Source organism: Ailuropoda melanoleuca, chromosome 15 (genome assembly GCF_002007445.2).
Source record: "Ailuropoda melanoleuca isolate Jingjing chromosome 15, ASM200744v2, whole genome shotgun sequence".
NCBI classification, from domain to species: Eukaryota; Metazoa; Chordata; class Mammalia; order Carnivora; family Ursidae; genus Ailuropoda; species Ailuropoda melanoleuca.
The window spans coordinates 84060356-84076115 of record NC_048232.1 but is presented as its reverse complement, the minus strand read 5'-3'; the positions used below and the strand labels follow the sequence as shown (position 1 = coordinate 84076115).

The 15760-nt window shown below is 56.6% G+C and overlaps 1 protein-coding gene across 1 annotated transcript in view; it reads right to left on the bottom strand.

Moving 5' to 3' along the window:
* Nucleotides 1-713: 713 nt before the first annotated feature.
* The window catches only part of ACO2 (aconitase 2), a 48779-nt gene continuing 33732 nt past the window's right edge, over nt 714-15760 (bottom strand). Inside the window, exons 4-18 of the mRNA XM_002929284.4 lie at nt 15660-15752; nt 11721-11879; nt 11339-11489; nt 9978-10082; nt 8953-9044; nt 7823-7928; nt 6500-6657; nt 6206-6279; nt 5611-5722; nt 4286-4408; nt 3886-4041; nt 2773-2964; nt 2231-2363; nt 1639-1760; nt 714-1232 (exon numbers count right to left, since the gene is read on the bottom strand). Coding sequence (XP_002929330.2) covers nt 1095-1232; nt 1639-1760; nt 2231-2363; nt 2773-2964; nt 3886-4041; nt 4286-4408; nt 5611-5722; nt 6206-6279; nt 6500-6657; nt 7823-7928; nt 8953-9044; nt 9978-10082; nt 11339-11489; nt 11721-11879; nt 15660-15752 — 1914 coding nt within the window. The 3' untranslated portion in view covers nt 714-1094. The remainder of the gene's footprint in view (nt 1233-1638; nt 1761-2230; nt 2364-2772; nt 2965-3885; nt 4042-4285; nt 4409-5610; nt 5723-6205; nt 6280-6499; nt 6658-7822; nt 7929-8952; nt 9045-9977; nt 10083-11338; nt 11490-11720; nt 11880-15659; nt 15753-15760) is intronic.

Here is a 15760-nt window from a genome sequence, read left to right as displayed (position 1 = left end):
TCTCCTCCCGCTCCTAGCCCCCAGCAGGACAGCGGTCCCTTTCAGACCTCGGCCACTCCAGGAACACTCTGTGGGCCTGCTGGTGACACCAGATCCCAGACGAGGGCTAATACCACCTTGCTGATTCAGCAGAAGGGGTTTGCCAGATTCCTCCTGCCTCTTCACTCACTCCGCGGAACCCGCGGGCTTGTTTTAGGGCGCCCACTGGACACCGTGTTTCTGTCAGGCAAGTCTTGTGCTGAGGAAGGGCCCTCCTCGGAGCCCGCCTCCTGCTCTTGCCTTTTCTGCTCGCACAGGCCCCGGGGCGCGGGGTGGGGGGGAGTGGGTAGGTCCTGCCCTTGGAGGGTGCTCCAGGGGGAGGGGCAGCTGCAGGACGACGTGGGCTGTGGGGCAGGGGATGATGCCTGTCCGGGACGAGCCATGGCCTTGAGCGAGGTTGCCTCTAAGAACCCTTCTGGGCCCCCCCTCAGGGTGCCTGGAGGGCTAACTCCATGCCCAGGGGAAGGGGAGGTGCCACACGAGGGGGGCTGTGCAGCTGCTGGGGAGCAGTGGGGGGGGGCTGCCCTGGGGGCAGGAAGGTGGGGCTGAGAAGATGTGGGACACCGTCTCCTGTGTCCTTCCCGGCGTGGCTAGCAGGAGCCTCTGCCCACTGGCTACAGAGACCCACCCTGAGCCCTGGAGTCGGTAACGGTATGGACACCACCACTCACACATGGACAGTCACGGAGTTTGGATTCTTATTTTCCTCGCAAGAGCAAAAGTTTCTTTAAAATCGTGAACCACCAGTGAAATGAGGTGGGAGAAAAACTTTAGATGGGAGTCTTGTCATCAAAAATAAATACAGTTGAATGGAGCTGCTCAAGATCTGAATCAGACTAAAAATGGGAAGGCAGGGGGCTGGAACATTCTTTTCAGAACCCCCACCCCACCGTGGGTCACTCGGCAGGCTGGGGGCAGGGCGGCCAGGAGACCCGACCGCACCATCTCGGAGCAGGAAGCCATGGCTGGATGGGGCGGATCCAGGTCTGACGACGCGCGGACTGCACGGGGACGGGGCGGTCCGAGGAGCAGGCCGCAGGGTGCGGAGCTGGACCCTAGTGCTGCTGCAGCTCCTTCATTCTGTTCAGAGCGCTGCCGGCACGGAACCACTCGATCTGGGTCTCGTTGAAGGTGTGGTTCAGGAGGATGGTCTCCTGGGTCCCGTTGGGGTGCTTGATGATGCATTTCAGGGGCTGTAGGGGGAGGGGAGAGGCTCTTAGGAACATGGTCAGGAAGGTGGGACCCGCTCAGGGGGAAGGTCGGGCCAGCAGGCAAACCAAGCTCTAGGCCAGGTCTGGGCGTGGGTGGTCGCAGTAAGACCCGGACGGCCTAACTCCAGGGCCGAGAGGGTCCTGCTCTGCGTGGGCTGTTGGCCTGAGTGCTAAGCCTGAGCTAATGAGTGGGGCCTGAGCTGGCTCCACCCTTGTCTCTGGGAAGGCACTTCCTTCCCTCCGAGGGGGCTGCCTAGAGAATTTAAGGGCCCTTCCAGCTGAAACAAAGGCTCATGGGAGGAGGAGCAAGTAGGACCAGAAGTGAGCGTAGAAGGAGGGGAAGCAAGGTGGCTGTCCCTGACCCACCCTCCTTCCCTGGCCCCCCGACCTTGCCAGGAGTGAAGTCTTTCAGGCCCTGGATGGTCAGCTTGTCCACGGGGTGAATCTTATTGTAGTCGGCTGGGTCAGCGAAGGTGAGGGGCAGCAAGCCCTGCTTCTTCAAGTTGGTTTCTAGAAGGCAGAGGGCACACTGAGTCCCTAGAGGGCAGGGCTAGTACCCCTTTCTCTGCACAGGGAGCCTCACCAGCCTAAGAGCTTCCTTTTCTAAGCCCAGTGAGGGCTCTGGGAGAGGCACCCTGGTCCTGCCTTCTGGAGACAACTCTGAGCAGAACTAAAAGGACCAGGGTGGCTACACTCCCAATAATGGGCTACTCTGCCTGAGCCTATGCAAGCGTGCTGGTTTGGGTCTCCGCTCTTCCCGACAGACATTCACAGTGAGAAAATTCTCTGAGCATGTGCCCTGGATTTTGGCTGCTTAGGTCTGCAAATTTGGAAGCAAGTTCCCATCTTGGGAAGCTGTGGGCCTCGGACTCAAAGCAATTCAGAAGGGGCAGAGACTGTGGTGGAAAACAGGAGCTGTGGACACGGCCTGGGAGCCAGGGGAGGGGAAGCGGATGTGGCTGGACCCGGCTCCACCTTACCATGGATCCTGGCAAAGCTCTTGGTGATGATGGCCCGGCCCCCGAGGTGGCGAGGCTCCAGTGCTGCGTGCTCCCGGCTCGAGCCCTCCCCATAGTTCTCGTCTCCGATCACCACCCACCGGATGCCGTGTTTCTGTCAGGCAAGTGAGGAGGCTATGAGGGAGAGGACACTGGCCCCCTGCCTGCTGTCCCTGGGCTTCCTGAGGTTCACAGGTCGAGGGGCTAAAGAGGCCCCTCCTTACCTGTTCCCCAAGGGCTGGTGAAATCAGAGGTGAATCAGGCCCACATCAGGCCCTGAGGGGACGGAGGGGATCAGACGAGGGCCCTGACTCTCTGCAAGGGGCATGGGGAGCTGCCACCTACCCACCAGTGCTCAGGACAGAGGCAGGCATTGGGGGAAGGCCAGAGTGGGATCAGAGTATGAGGAGGGTGACACAGGACTGCCCCCACGGCACCAGGGCACCCTTCAACTGCGGAGCTACTGGTGTGGGCTCCTGGGGGGAGAGCACCCCTTCCCTGTGTCCCCACCAACTGGAACCCACCTTGTAGTAGCGGGCAGTGTCAGGCACAGGACCAAACTCCTGAGTGACGGCATTGCGCACGGAGTTGGCCTTGCCATTTTCAATGTTGATGGCGCCAATGAGCAGGTTATTGGAGATGTTGTCCAGGTGCCCACGGAACTTGAGCCAGGGGCCGGCGGCTGAGATGTGGTCGGTGGTACACTTCCCTTTGACCTTGGGTAGGTGAGAGAGGACGGAGGTCAGGGCACAGTACAGGAGAGGCGGACGAAGGGAGAAGTCCTCTAGAGGCTGGGAGCAGGCCCAGCAACTGTGACCCAGGGAGGGTGACAAGGGCAGCAGGTCTGGCTTTGGACACATAGTCCACTGCCCTGGCCTTGCCACATTTTGACCACAAGGGCTCCGGCAAGACTGTCCCGCGCCCCTCAAAGGCCCTGGGCTGCTCAGTGAGTTGTCCAGGACAGGACACTCATGGGGCAGAGGCTGGACAGGCAGGTCTGCTCACTCACCCTTCAGAACTAGGCCCCCAGGCTAGTGACGCCTGGGCAGGAAGACCAGTTACAGGCCTCATGCGGGACCCAGAGGAGTCCGAGGATGGGTCCTGATCCTGGCTGGTGACCAGTTTTATCTATCACATGGGCTTAATACTGGCTGCCACTGCCTGAAAACCCTTAGAAAACAGCAATTCATGCCTGACGTGGGTCTGAAGCCTCTGGCCACACCACAAAGGCTGGTTGTTCTAGTCAGCTCCCAAACACGGGCCAGACCAACCAATGCCCAACCGTGGGAGCAGAGGAACCCATGGCTTCTGGAGCCTGTGTGGTCAAGCCAGAGGCGTGGAGACCTGGTGCCCTTCTTGCCCTCCCTGTGCTGCATGCACCGCCCTGGCCACTGCAGGTGGCCCTCACCAGCTGCCGATGGCCGAGAGCCCCAGACACAGTTGGCCAGATCCAGCTCGGCCTGGCACAGGGCGGAGGCAAGGGGACACTGGTCTGTGCCTGCCCCAGCTCCTCTGCAGGCAGACCTCCCTCCCTGCCCCTGCCACAGGCCTGACCTTCCCCACTGGCGCCCCAGCCCTTCCTGCTGCTGAGGGCGGGGCCCTGGCAGGCCGGGCAGTCCCCCGCCCCCGCCGCTGACCTTGATGAGGATTTGCAGGTCCTCCAGGTCTTTGCCATCCCACTTGTCAAAAGGCTCCAGGAGCTGCAGGCGTTGGCTGGTGGGGCTCACATCTACTCGCTGCCCACTGCTGTCCTTGGGAGGGTGCTGGTAGGTGTCCTGCCCAGGGTCGAACTCCTGCAGGAGGAGATCGGGACATGCTGGGTGCCCAGTCCTCAGTCCCCACGAGGACAGGCTCTTGTAGAAGGCAGCCCCCCTCCCCCCTCCCCCCTGCCTTCCTCCAGTGCACGAAGCTGCCTCATTCCCGCTCCTGGTGCCATCCCGCCTGCCCAGGAGGGGCAGGGGCCGGCCGCGGGCATGCCGGGCAGGAGTGTCATAGCACCACAGCGGCTCAGAGCACAAGGTGGCAGCGCCTGCTCACCGCTCGGGGAAGCTCATCTGCGTCCGGAGCCTCCAGCTTGAATTTCTTGCCATCCTTGCCCATCAGGAAGTCAGTCTCTGGGTTGAACTTGAGGGTGCCCGCAATGGCCAGGGCTGTGACAATCTGGAATGGAGGTGGCCACTGCTGGTTAGGAGCAAACACCACTCCCATCCCTGCCCCCCACCCCCCAGCAGAAGCCTAGATGGAAACGGAGAATGGAGCGCAGGTACAGCTAAGTTCTCCACACGCGAATCCTCCCCACAGAGGCCAAAGCTGTAAGAACGTCTCTGGGGGTGCAGGCCACTGGCCTGAAACCCCGTGCCTTCCTCAGGGTAGTCTCCTCCCTTCACAGGCATGCGCTGCGGCCCAGCACAGAAACGCTGCTGTGACAAAAATGTTCCTAAATGGGCAGCTGAAGACATGGGAGGAAGCGCCACCTCTTCAGTCATTTTTAGCAAACAAAAGTATTTCTGGGGGCGCCTGGGTGGCACAGCTGTTAAGCATCTGCCTTCGGCTCAGGGCGTGATCCCGGCGTTATGGGATCGAGCCCCACATCAGGCTCCTCTGCTGTGAGCCTGCTTCTTCCTCTCCTGCTCCCCCTGCTGTGTTCCCTCTCTCACTGGCTGTCTGTATCTCTGTCAAATAAATAAAATCTTAAAAAAAAAAAAAAAAAAGTATTTCTGGAACACTCATTTAAAGTCAAGAAATGGCACCTGGCCGGCTCAGCAGAAGAGCATGTAACTCTATCTCAGGGTTGTGAGTTCGAGCCCTGTGCTGCATGTAGAGATTACTTAAAAATAAAAGGTCAAGAAAAACTGGCCGTGTGCTGACAATGGCTGAGGCGGAATCCCCACTAAGCCCCCGAGCACTTGGCACAGGGGGTGTTCCTAACGGAGGCCGCCTTCCGGGCTGAGACGGCGCAAGTGCTTTCCGTCCTCGTTCATGCAATCCTGACAGGATCCTGGGGCACAGAGGAGAGGGACTTGGCCAAGCCCATAACGACTGGCTAGAGGCAGAGCTGCCCTTTGTCTCGGGCGGAGATTCCAAGCTCCGGCTCGTGACCGTAACTGTGGCCAACAAACACCTCAGACTCCTGGGCCGTGAGGGGGCCAGACAGGGCCAGACAGGGAGCACCAAGGGGGCGTGACGCTTGAGGCCTGTGGCTCTTGGTTTCCACCCAGACAACCCCTTGCTCTGTGATGCCAACCCTCCCTCAGGAGCCCCATAGAGTCAGACGCCTGCCCAGGCTCCATTTCCCCCACCGACCAGCCAGGGGCAGGACCCCAGAGGCAGTCTCGGGCCACGGCATGGCCAGGCAGGCTCACCTCTGGGGACGTAACAAAGGCGTGGGTCTCAGGGTTTGCGTCGTTGCGGCCTGTGAAGTTCCTGTTGTAGGAGGTGACGATTGTGTTCTTCTCCCCCTTCTTGATGTCCTTTCTGCCAGGTCAGAGGAGACAAGATTAAGCGCATCTGCCCTTGTCACCAAGCCCGTCCTGCCTGGCTTATGACAGAGGAGGGGGAAATGGAAAGACCCTGGAACAGCCACCTCCTCCCTGGGACTCACGCATACAGAGCAGGAGGGAGCCTAGGAGATCACGGTGATTTGCTTGGACCACACATAAGGCAGGTAGAGCCCAGCCCAAGGCCTGAGTTTCCTGACCTGGGGCCACTGCCTCCGTTCAGATGGCTCCATCAGAGCCCCGGCTGCATCTGGCTTCAGCCAGTTGGCTGCTCCTTCCTCTTTACTTCCAGCCCCACTTTCTAGTCCTTCTTAGAAAAGTCCTCTAGTGTGCAGCAGCCCCTGAAGCTGGAGGCCTGGGGCTGAATATCTTCTCTCCACCCAGTAACAGTTCCCCTCAATATCTGGGGCTCTGGACCCCAGGACACAACGGGCTGTCCTATCAAAGGTGCACCTCTCACCTGTCCCACTGGCCAATGCAGGGGCCACAGGCATTGGCCAGGACGATGCCGCCCACTTCCCTTAGGATTTGTGCCTGCAGAGAGGAGGACAGGGAAAGGTCAGGGGTAGGCTGGTGGCTGACTGGCAAGGGTGGGTCAGCAGCTTGAGTGATGAAGAGCCGTTCTGGAACCCTGGGGCAGCTGCGGGGGATCTTGTACCCGCCCCAGCTGACAAGGCTATGGCTTGTCCTGCCCGAAGCTACATTGCTCAGCGGTGGGGAGGGGGAGCCAGGGGCAGGGCGTGTGGGCACTCACATAGCCGTCCCGCTCAATGGTGGCACGGATCTGCTCAGAGCCTGGTGTGATGGTGAACTGGGACTTGCACTTAAGTCCATGGGCCAGCGCCTGCTTGGCCACGGCTGCCGAGCGCCCCATGTCCTCATAGCTGGAGTTGGTGCAGCTGCCGATCAGACCTGGTGCATTGTGGGTGGTGGGGCCAGGGGTCAGGACCAGAGGTCTCCACCTGACCTCAACTATCCAGACCTGGTCAAGAGTTTGTCAGCCGTGCTGGGCCTGGGGCTGTTCTTAACGGACACCAGTTGGAAGCAATCCAACTTCCTAACAACACAAGACGCGCTGCTCCATGGCCCAGCTGTTCAGGGGAAGACGATGTGGCCAGTGGAGTGAGTCGGAGGGCTCACTCCGGAACACTGACAGTGACCACGGCTGGGTCAGGCCTATTACGAGATAGTAAGTTTCTTCTTTTATACTTTTGAGTATTTTCTCCTTTTTTAACTGCTTTACCATCAGGGAGAAAAAGAATTGTTTTTTAAAAGTCTCTGATACTTATGCAAAACATCAATAAAGACTGGATGACATATTATTGATAGACCTCAAGACAGTCTCACTCATCAGTAGAGCAATTTGCTTCTGATGAAACCACCACCATTTTTTCACATTTGCTTCAACTGCGGAGGGTGAACACACTACACAGCACTGTTATGCCAGACACCGCGGAAAGCTCTTTGCGCGCGTTAACTTGCCCCCACCCCCAACATTTACAGGTAAACACAGTATCGCCCTCATTTTCCAGACAGGGAACTGACGCACAGGTGGGTAACGTAACTTGCTCAGGGTCTCCCAGCTCTGTGGTACCCGAGCCAGATTCAAGCCGAGGCCACCTGGCTGCATGGTCCATGCTCCAGTCACACTATCCGGTGACAAGAGCGGGTGCCAGTCATAATGACATGTCAGCTGCCTGTATACGTAAAGCATGTGAACGGAAATCAGGCGACGGGGCTGGGCTGAGGAAATGTTTGTAAAACAAAAGTACACACGTCAACATGCACACATCCGCAGAAAGAACCCCTCCAGGCGCTCCTCGAGCTGGTTTCTGGCTGGGGGTTAAGAAGAGCTTTAAAAATTCATTTGTGAATATTTGCTACAATGAGCACATATTTCTTTTTTACCAAGAAAAAGTGATATTTTTAAAAAGCCACAAAGAAGAAACAAACTATTTCAGAAAGCACCTGGTACCTTTAGGAAGTGGCCCACGGAGAGCGCGGGCAGGCGTCTACAGCCCTGGGCAGGCCCCCCGGTCCCGCGGCCTGTGAAGCCGACAGGGTAGAAGGTACTCACCCACTCGGATGTCCAGAGGCCATCCTTCCTTCTCGGCCACAGTGCCGACTTCTGCCACAGGGTGAGCCAGGTCAGGGGTGAAGGGCCCATTGATGTGCGGCTTCAGCTGAAGAAACAGAAAGGGGAGAGAACAAATTGTAGAGCGTGGGAATCTTGGGACTGTTCTCCAGAGGCTCCGTGGCGCCCACTCCCCCAGGTCCTCACAGAGGACCCAGGGGGCCAACTTCTAGCTCAAACCCATGAAAGACCTGAGCGGTGGGTGCTGTACATGCACCAGCTCCAGGATCCCCCCGGCCCCGTGAGGCTCCTATTGTCTCCCCCGTGCACACGGAGGAGATGGCGTGCCTCGCTCGAGGTCACAGAGTAGGAGATGGCAAGAGCATGGAATGTATGAAGTACGTCAGCGTCATGAGTCCACAGTCTCCGACGCTGTGATGCTCTGTAATCAATCTTAGGACAAAAATAAACTTAAAGCCAGTATGTCTGTGGTCATACTTACCAATAAATGCAAAGCACTTAGCAAAGCGCCTGCACACAGCTCTCAACACATGTGCCCAATTGTTACCACGTGAATTAGCGCATTCAAGTCCCACGGCCACCTGAGATTTTCCACTCAATGAAGTGAGGCTAAAAAAGGCTGAGGAACTTGCTCAAGGTCACAAGCTTAAGTTGGCAGGGTCAGGAATTAGGATTTGAACTCATGAAGACTGGCTTCAGGGACTTAACCCTCAACCAGTCTACTCGGCTGCTTCCTTTCCTCCAGCCTGCCTTTCCTCCGGCCTTCCAGACACTCACTCTGGTCTGCAGGTCTCAGGGTGCCAAACCCTGCCCAGGCCTGGGAATCTTGGGCCATGACCTCTGAACTCAGACAACAAAGCAAACTCCAGGGCAAAATCTTGGCTTCGGCTAACGACGAGGTGGAGGCAAACTGCACCAGTTTCTGAATGACCAGCCCCAGCCGCCTCTCCCACTCAACTGCAACCTGATTTGGGCAGCAGTTTGCAGGGGCACTGGGGAACCAAAGGCCCAACTACCCTGCTGGGTGTGCAGGCAGGGCCCCCTAGGAGTCCCCAAATGCGAACTGGACACCCCACCCTCAGAAATTCCTTGGACCCAACTGCCTTCCTCACCTCGTTGAGGTTAATTTCAATCAGCTGGTCATAATGGCAGCCGGGGTCAGGTACCAAGTGATCCTTATATTCATCAGCTAGTTTGGCAATGTCTGAAACCAATAAGGGAGGGAGATAAGCATGTGGGACAGAAACTGGTCATGATACCGACCATCTGACCATCCATCCATCCACACAGCCATCCATCCGAGTCAGTTCCCTGGCACCTGATAAACTGGGCCATGGGCACTGACCGAGCAAACAAAGGAACAATGAAAACAGCACAGGACACAGTCTCTGCCCTCAGGGAGCACGCAATCTAATGAAGGAGCTATCAAGGAGCTGGAAGTGACAATGTGCTACAGGAACAACTGACGTTCAGAGTCAGGGAAGGCTTCCTGAAGGTGAGAAGCATTGCACTTGAAGGAGAAGGTACTTGATAATGAGGGAGAGGGACGGGACTGCCAGGTAGGACTCCATGTGCTCAGTGCTTGAAAGCAACTGGATAAACTCTCCCCATGACCCCTGGCCTCTGGTTCCACCACCCACCCCTGTTCACCTCCCTTCAGAGGCTCCAATGATCCCTCCCACAGGCCCTATTTCTTCCTCTGAGCTTCAAAGAAGCCAAGCTAGAACCTCAGGGAAATTGTGGGGGAGACTGAGAAAGTGGTTCCGGTTCCAAATGTTTTCCTCCTACTGGGCAGGAATCATAAACAGAAGCAGAGCCATGTCATTTCTGGAGTTTCCTGTAGGGGGCACCAGGGACCAGACCAAAAAAACCCTGGACTCGGGCCATCCTTTCAGGTGGAACTAAATTCCATCCCAAGGCAGAAGTATCTCAAACTTAGATGCCAGGCCCTTCGAGAAGCTGTTGGAGCCGCAGACACCCTACTCAGAAACAGTACCCCCCCACACACACACACTTTTCACACCCCTTTGGGGGCTTCTCAGGGCCTTTGAAGTCAGTCTGGAAACACGAGATTAAAGACCCCTGCCCCAAAGGGAAAGGTCTAGCTCAAGGGTCCCCCCCGGCCCTGCCGGCTCACCCTCCCGGCCTGTCTTGCTCAGGTACTTCTTCATCCTGTGGTTGTAAGGGAACACTGACGTGGTGGCGCCGATTTCTGCCCCCATGTTGCAGATAGTCGCCATACCTGTAGAGAAACAGAGCCCGTGAGGTGGCCAGAGCGGCTGGGCATGGGTCCCACACACACACCCAATGTGTGTGCACACACACCTCCACCTGGCTCACGCAGCCCTCTAGTGGCAGCAGGCAGGCTCGTCCCTCATGACCCAGGGTTAAAACCAGGGCGGGCAGAGAGAACGCAAGATTCAGCCCCTCCCAGCCCAGTTCCAGTTCTGGGCCTGGTGGTCCCGCTCAGCAGACCAGACGGCCACCGTGTACTGAAGGCTGACCTGACCAGACTGCCCAGCCATTACTATGGCCATTTTGCAGGTGAGCGAACTGGCTCAGATCCAAGGTCATGCCATAAAACAAATGCAGGTGCTGGCATTCTGGTCTAGGTCCACCTGCCTGGTGTCCAGGTCTGCCCTTCTTTCAGCCACGCCACGGTGCTATGTGGAAATGTTTCTGGGTCTCAGGTTTTCCAGGATTAAGACTGGAAGGACATCCACTGTCTGGACCACAGAGCCTCACACAGAACGGGTAAGGCTTACAGCTGTCCTGACTGTATCGGGACACTAGCTCATGGGGTTGCTAGGGCATGGGACTAGGACTGTTATCAACTTCCAAACTGAGCTGTCCAAAGGTAGTAGGTAAGAGACTGAGCCCCCACCTCTGGAGGGGTACAAGGGCCAGCTGGACAGGGGCCCTGTGGGGCTGCCGTGGAGCTGAGGCAGGCACCTGGGGAAGCCTGGACTGGACCACCTGGAAGGTTTTTTCCAAGTCTCTCTGCACTCCTGAGGGCCCAGGCATTGAAGCCAGGTCACCTGGAGTGATGAGTAGAAGGGGCCGGCTCCTACTTACTTGGTCTTGGAGCCTAGCAGGTGGTGATAAGACTAATTCAAGTGAAATGAGTGAAGTTCTAGGGAAGATGTGGGAATGGGGCTCCTTTGTGAATGAAGCCCGATTCCCACCACTGCCTCTGTCCTCTCTGGCATATTCCCTTTCTGGATCATCCAAGACAGCCCAGTGCCATGACAGCCGAAGCTGGCACAGCCCCTAACTCTGCATGGCCACAGAGAAGGCACACGCCTCCCAGAGGAAGCCACCATCTCTTCCTCTGTTTACTGAGGGACTTGACTAGATTAATACCCGCCCCCCACCTCTAGGTGTCCATCCAAGCCCCAAACTGCATGGATTCTCAGGGGAAGGCCATTCACCGCTTTCATGGCTCAACTACAGGCCCAACACAGGCCGAGCGACACATCACATGCCCGCCCTCCGCACCGGTGCAGGAGATGGAGTCAACACCAGGCCCATGGTACTCCACGATGGCGCCTGTGCCACCTTTCACCGTGAGGATACCCGCCACCTTTAGGATCACGTCTTTAGGGGAGGTCCAACCAGACAGCGAGCCCGTCAGCTTCACACCAATCACCTGCAGAGGCGGAGCGAGAGCAATTACAGGCGCCGTGTGTCCCGCTCCAACCAGGCAGCCGAAGGGTCTGCCCGCTGGGATTCCCATGCCTGCTTACTCACCCCTGCCTCTCTCAAAGAGATCAGAGCCTGAACTATTCCATCATCCCTTCTGGGTCTCACAGGCTCCCATGTCTCCCCACCAACCACCCCTCTGCAGCCACCCCTGAAAGAGCCCTTCCCTACTCCTCACCTTGGGGCACTTCAGCTCCCAGGGGATCCCGGCCATGACGTCCACTGCATCAGCACCCCCGACTCCAATGCAGATGCCCCCCAGGCCACCGCCATTGGGGGTGTGGGAATCAGTGCCAATCAGAAGAACCCCAGGGTATGCATAGTTTTCCAGAATGATCTGAAAAAAAACCCAAGATCTTCAGCCTGAAAGCCCTCATCAGAGAACGGAGGTAGGGACCAAAAGGGGTCGGGAAAGTTGCTTCCTGGGCCATTCCCAGGCACCCCTCCAGGACAGGGCCTCTCAAGTGTGGCTGGAAGAGAGACAGGGAGCCTGGGCTCCAGACCAGCTCCGACAGTCCTGGACTGTCTGACTTGGGCTTTCAAGTGCTTCCTCGTGCCCCAGTGTCCATGTCTGCGGCACACTACTGAGAACACCGGCACCGCCTTGACCCCAGGATCACAGTGAGAACTGGACGAGCAGGGATACAGCAATGTGTCCTGTGACATGTGTGACTGTCTACAGTGCTCACACCACTCCCCATCTCACGTGGCCAACTGCCTAAGGCACGACACGTGCCTACTGGGCTTCTCGGGGGGACGAGAGGACCCGGCTTCAGTGTCCCCAAGGAAGCACTGGGGACCCGACAGGAGCACAGGCCGAGCTCTTCTGCTGCTGCACTGAGAGAAGTATGGACGACGCTCCCCGACCCCAGAGGCCTGCAACGGCTCTGAGAACTGAAGTGACTTGCTCGTGTAGATGCGGCCCTGCCTCCTCCTCCCCTTTCCCGTTTCACAGTGGCTCCTTCATCGAGGGCCTCCTCCCAGCTTGGGAAGGTGCTGGCAGTGAGCATTTCCCCAAAACATCTGATTCCGGAGGTACCGCTATCCCAGTGCAGCCCTGCCCCCCATCCAGGTGCCAGAGGCTGCAGGATGTTACTGGAAAAGCTCCGGCCAAGAGGCCCTCAGTCTGAGCCCCAGCCTGACTCCTGCTAGTAGGTCGGGCAAGTCACTTCACCTTCCAGGCCTGTTTCCTCATCGACAGAAGAAGCCAGCAGTGCTCCAAGTGATAACTCAACGAGATCATGTGTATTAAGCTGTAATCGTGCCCAGGGGAGGCAGTATTTCTGTTTATTATTTTGTAGCACACACTCGAACGTTGGGAAGGGCAAAGGAGGTCAGGGAGGTGAAAGGCTCCACGGATGGTCGGGCCTGCCCCTGGTGGACAGGCTCCACGGAATATTACAGAAACCTCAGGGCCCCTGCCCTGGGACACACGTCTCCCAGCAGACTCAGCAAGGTGTGAGGGGTCTTGCCTCTCAGGACTGCCCTCAGCTAGAAGGCTGGTTCCTTCGCCAGGAAGGCGGCAGCTGGCGGGGAGAAAAGGCCAACAGAGAGGAAATCCTGGACAAACAACTGTTGGACAGGATATTGCTCAACTGTCTCATTTCTCTGGCCTCCTTGCCCCAGCCACAAACAAAAGTTTAAAACTAGTTAACAGAAGGCTCCTCAAGGTTCTGAAAGTCTGATCCATGAGGACTAGACACACAGAATTCAGTGTAGTCCACACAGTGTAGACCACCAATATGGTCCATGTCCAAAAGGAAGGGGTTAGTGCAGACCTGAGGACTGCAGAAAGTGTCACAAAGAAGCTGGGTGACGGTGACCTCCACAGTCAGCTGGATGTGGACAGGGGAGGGGAGGAGAAGTGTACGTTAGCCATCCAACCACCTGACACGTGTACACTGAGGACCTAGTCTGTACCCACCTGCCTCTGGCCCAGAACTACAGAGGAATCAGTAAAGTACGGTGTCTGTCCCCAGAGCACACGGTCTGGTGCAGAAGCACCTGGCACATATGGCGGTCACAACGTGAAGGGGTCTCACAGACGATCACACAAGGGGGCTCTAATGCCCGGCACAAGGGAGGGCAGGGGGGCTTCACAGGGGTAACCAAAAGGCAGAGATGTGGAGGAGGAAGGATATAACAGGCTTGGGCACAGGACACTGAAGGCAGAGGGAATGGGGTTAAGGTTCGGTTTGGACATGATGGATGAAAGCTGCTGATGGCCTGACATCAAGGGGGAGAGAAAATCAAAGCTGCACAGAGATGACAGGCTTCATGGGAATTTTCTTTTTAAAGGAAAAAATAGGAGCACCTGGGTGGCTCAATCAGTTAAGCATCTGACTTTGGCTTAGGGCATGATCCTGGGGTCCTGGGATGGAGCCCCGTGTTGGGCTCCCTGCTCAGTGGGGAGCCTACCTCTCCCTCTCCCCCGCCCCTCCCCCCACGTGTGCACTTGCTCTCTCTCAAATAAATAAATAAATAAATAAATAAAATCATTTAAAAAATAAAAATAGGGACACCTGGGTGGCACAGTCAGTTAAGCAACTGACTCTTGGTTTTGGCTCAGGTCATGATCTCAGGGTCCTGGGATCAAGCCCCACAGTGGGCTCTGCACTCAGTGTGGCATCTGCTTGAGATGCTCTTCTCCCTCTGCCCCTCCCCTCACACTCTCTAAAATAAATAAAATCTTTTAATTAAAAAAAAATAAAAATTAAAAATAATAAAAATAGGGGCGCCTGGGTGGCACAGCGGTTAAGCGTCTGCCTTCGGCTCAGGGCGTGATCCCGGCGTTATGGGATCGAGCCCCACGTCAGGCTCCTCCGCTGCGAGCCTGCTTCTTCCTCTCCCACTCCCCCTGCTTGTGTTCCCTCTCTCGCTGGCTGTCTCTATCTCTGTCGAATAAATAAATAAAATCTTTAAAAATAATAATAATAATTAAAATAATAAAATAATAATTTAAAATAAAGGAAAAAAGATATCACCCTATACACTTGGCTGGCGGCCAGGGGCAGCTGTGAGCTGCCATCACTCATAGCCCCAAGCTTTGGCCCAAGAGCTGCCAAAAAGGCCTGGGTATTTGTAATGGAGTAGAAAGGGAGACACTTAGATTGGGGTGCCCTTCGCGATGAAAGTCCAAAGTTGGCTCTACCTGACTCCCTACCCTGCCGCTGAGAGAGGCTTTCTACACCCTGCAGACAGATGTGACCTGCCATTCCCAAGCAGTCCCTTCCTGGCAAGGGCAAAGGCTCGAAAGGGCAGAGCAGTGATCCATGGGCTCTGGTTTCAGAGAGGGGCAGTGCGGGAGCCCATGCAGGGTCAGATTACAGCCTGACTCAGCTCATCGTGAAGGAGGCCTGGGATGGAGGTGGGGAAAAGGGTCACCTTGGAGAAGTGCAAAAAGGCAGGTCTCGCACGTACAGGATGGACGGCAAATGGACACATGAACCAGTGCACACCCCACAAACAAGTCACCTTGGATGAAAGCGAAGCACCCATCTCCCTGGAAAAACACACACACACACACACACACACACACACGCACGCACACACTTGAACTTGCAGAGACAAACATTGCCCATCAAAAGATCATCCATCCTTCAGGAGACCCCAGAAGAACTCCTGGCTGACACAGCCATGTGACCCAGGGTACCTCCATCCTACAGAATAAGGTGCCAAAAGGGGCCAGAAAGACCCTGAGGAGTGCTACGTGCGCTGAGTGGGGGAGAACCCCCGGTGGGACGGGAGGTGCGCCAGCAGCACACGGTGCAGAGGACTGGCTCTGGGGGCAGACTCCTGGATACAAACCCTGCCTGTTGTCGTTGAGCAAGTGGATTAACTTCTCTGTGCCTCAGTTTCTTCATCTGTAAGGACAGATAATGAAACCAGCTGCCCCACAGTGTTGCGGTGAACAACAAGTAAGTTGTTATCTGTCAAGTGCTTGGTCTAGTGTCTGCACACAGAACGCGCCCGTCCAATGTCAGCTATCCACGCAACAAGGGGTAACACAATACAAAATAACACAAGCCCTCCACCCCCCTGAGCCTCTGGCCTTCTGCTTCTGTTGGCCAGGAGCTCCTCTCTGGTTCCCCAAGGGCCCTGCCAAACCCTGCTTTACCTGGTGAATGATTCCAGAGCCAGGCCTCCAGAAGCCCACGCCATACTTGGCACCCGCGGTTGCCAGGAAATTATATACTTCCTGGTTTATGTCCTATTAAG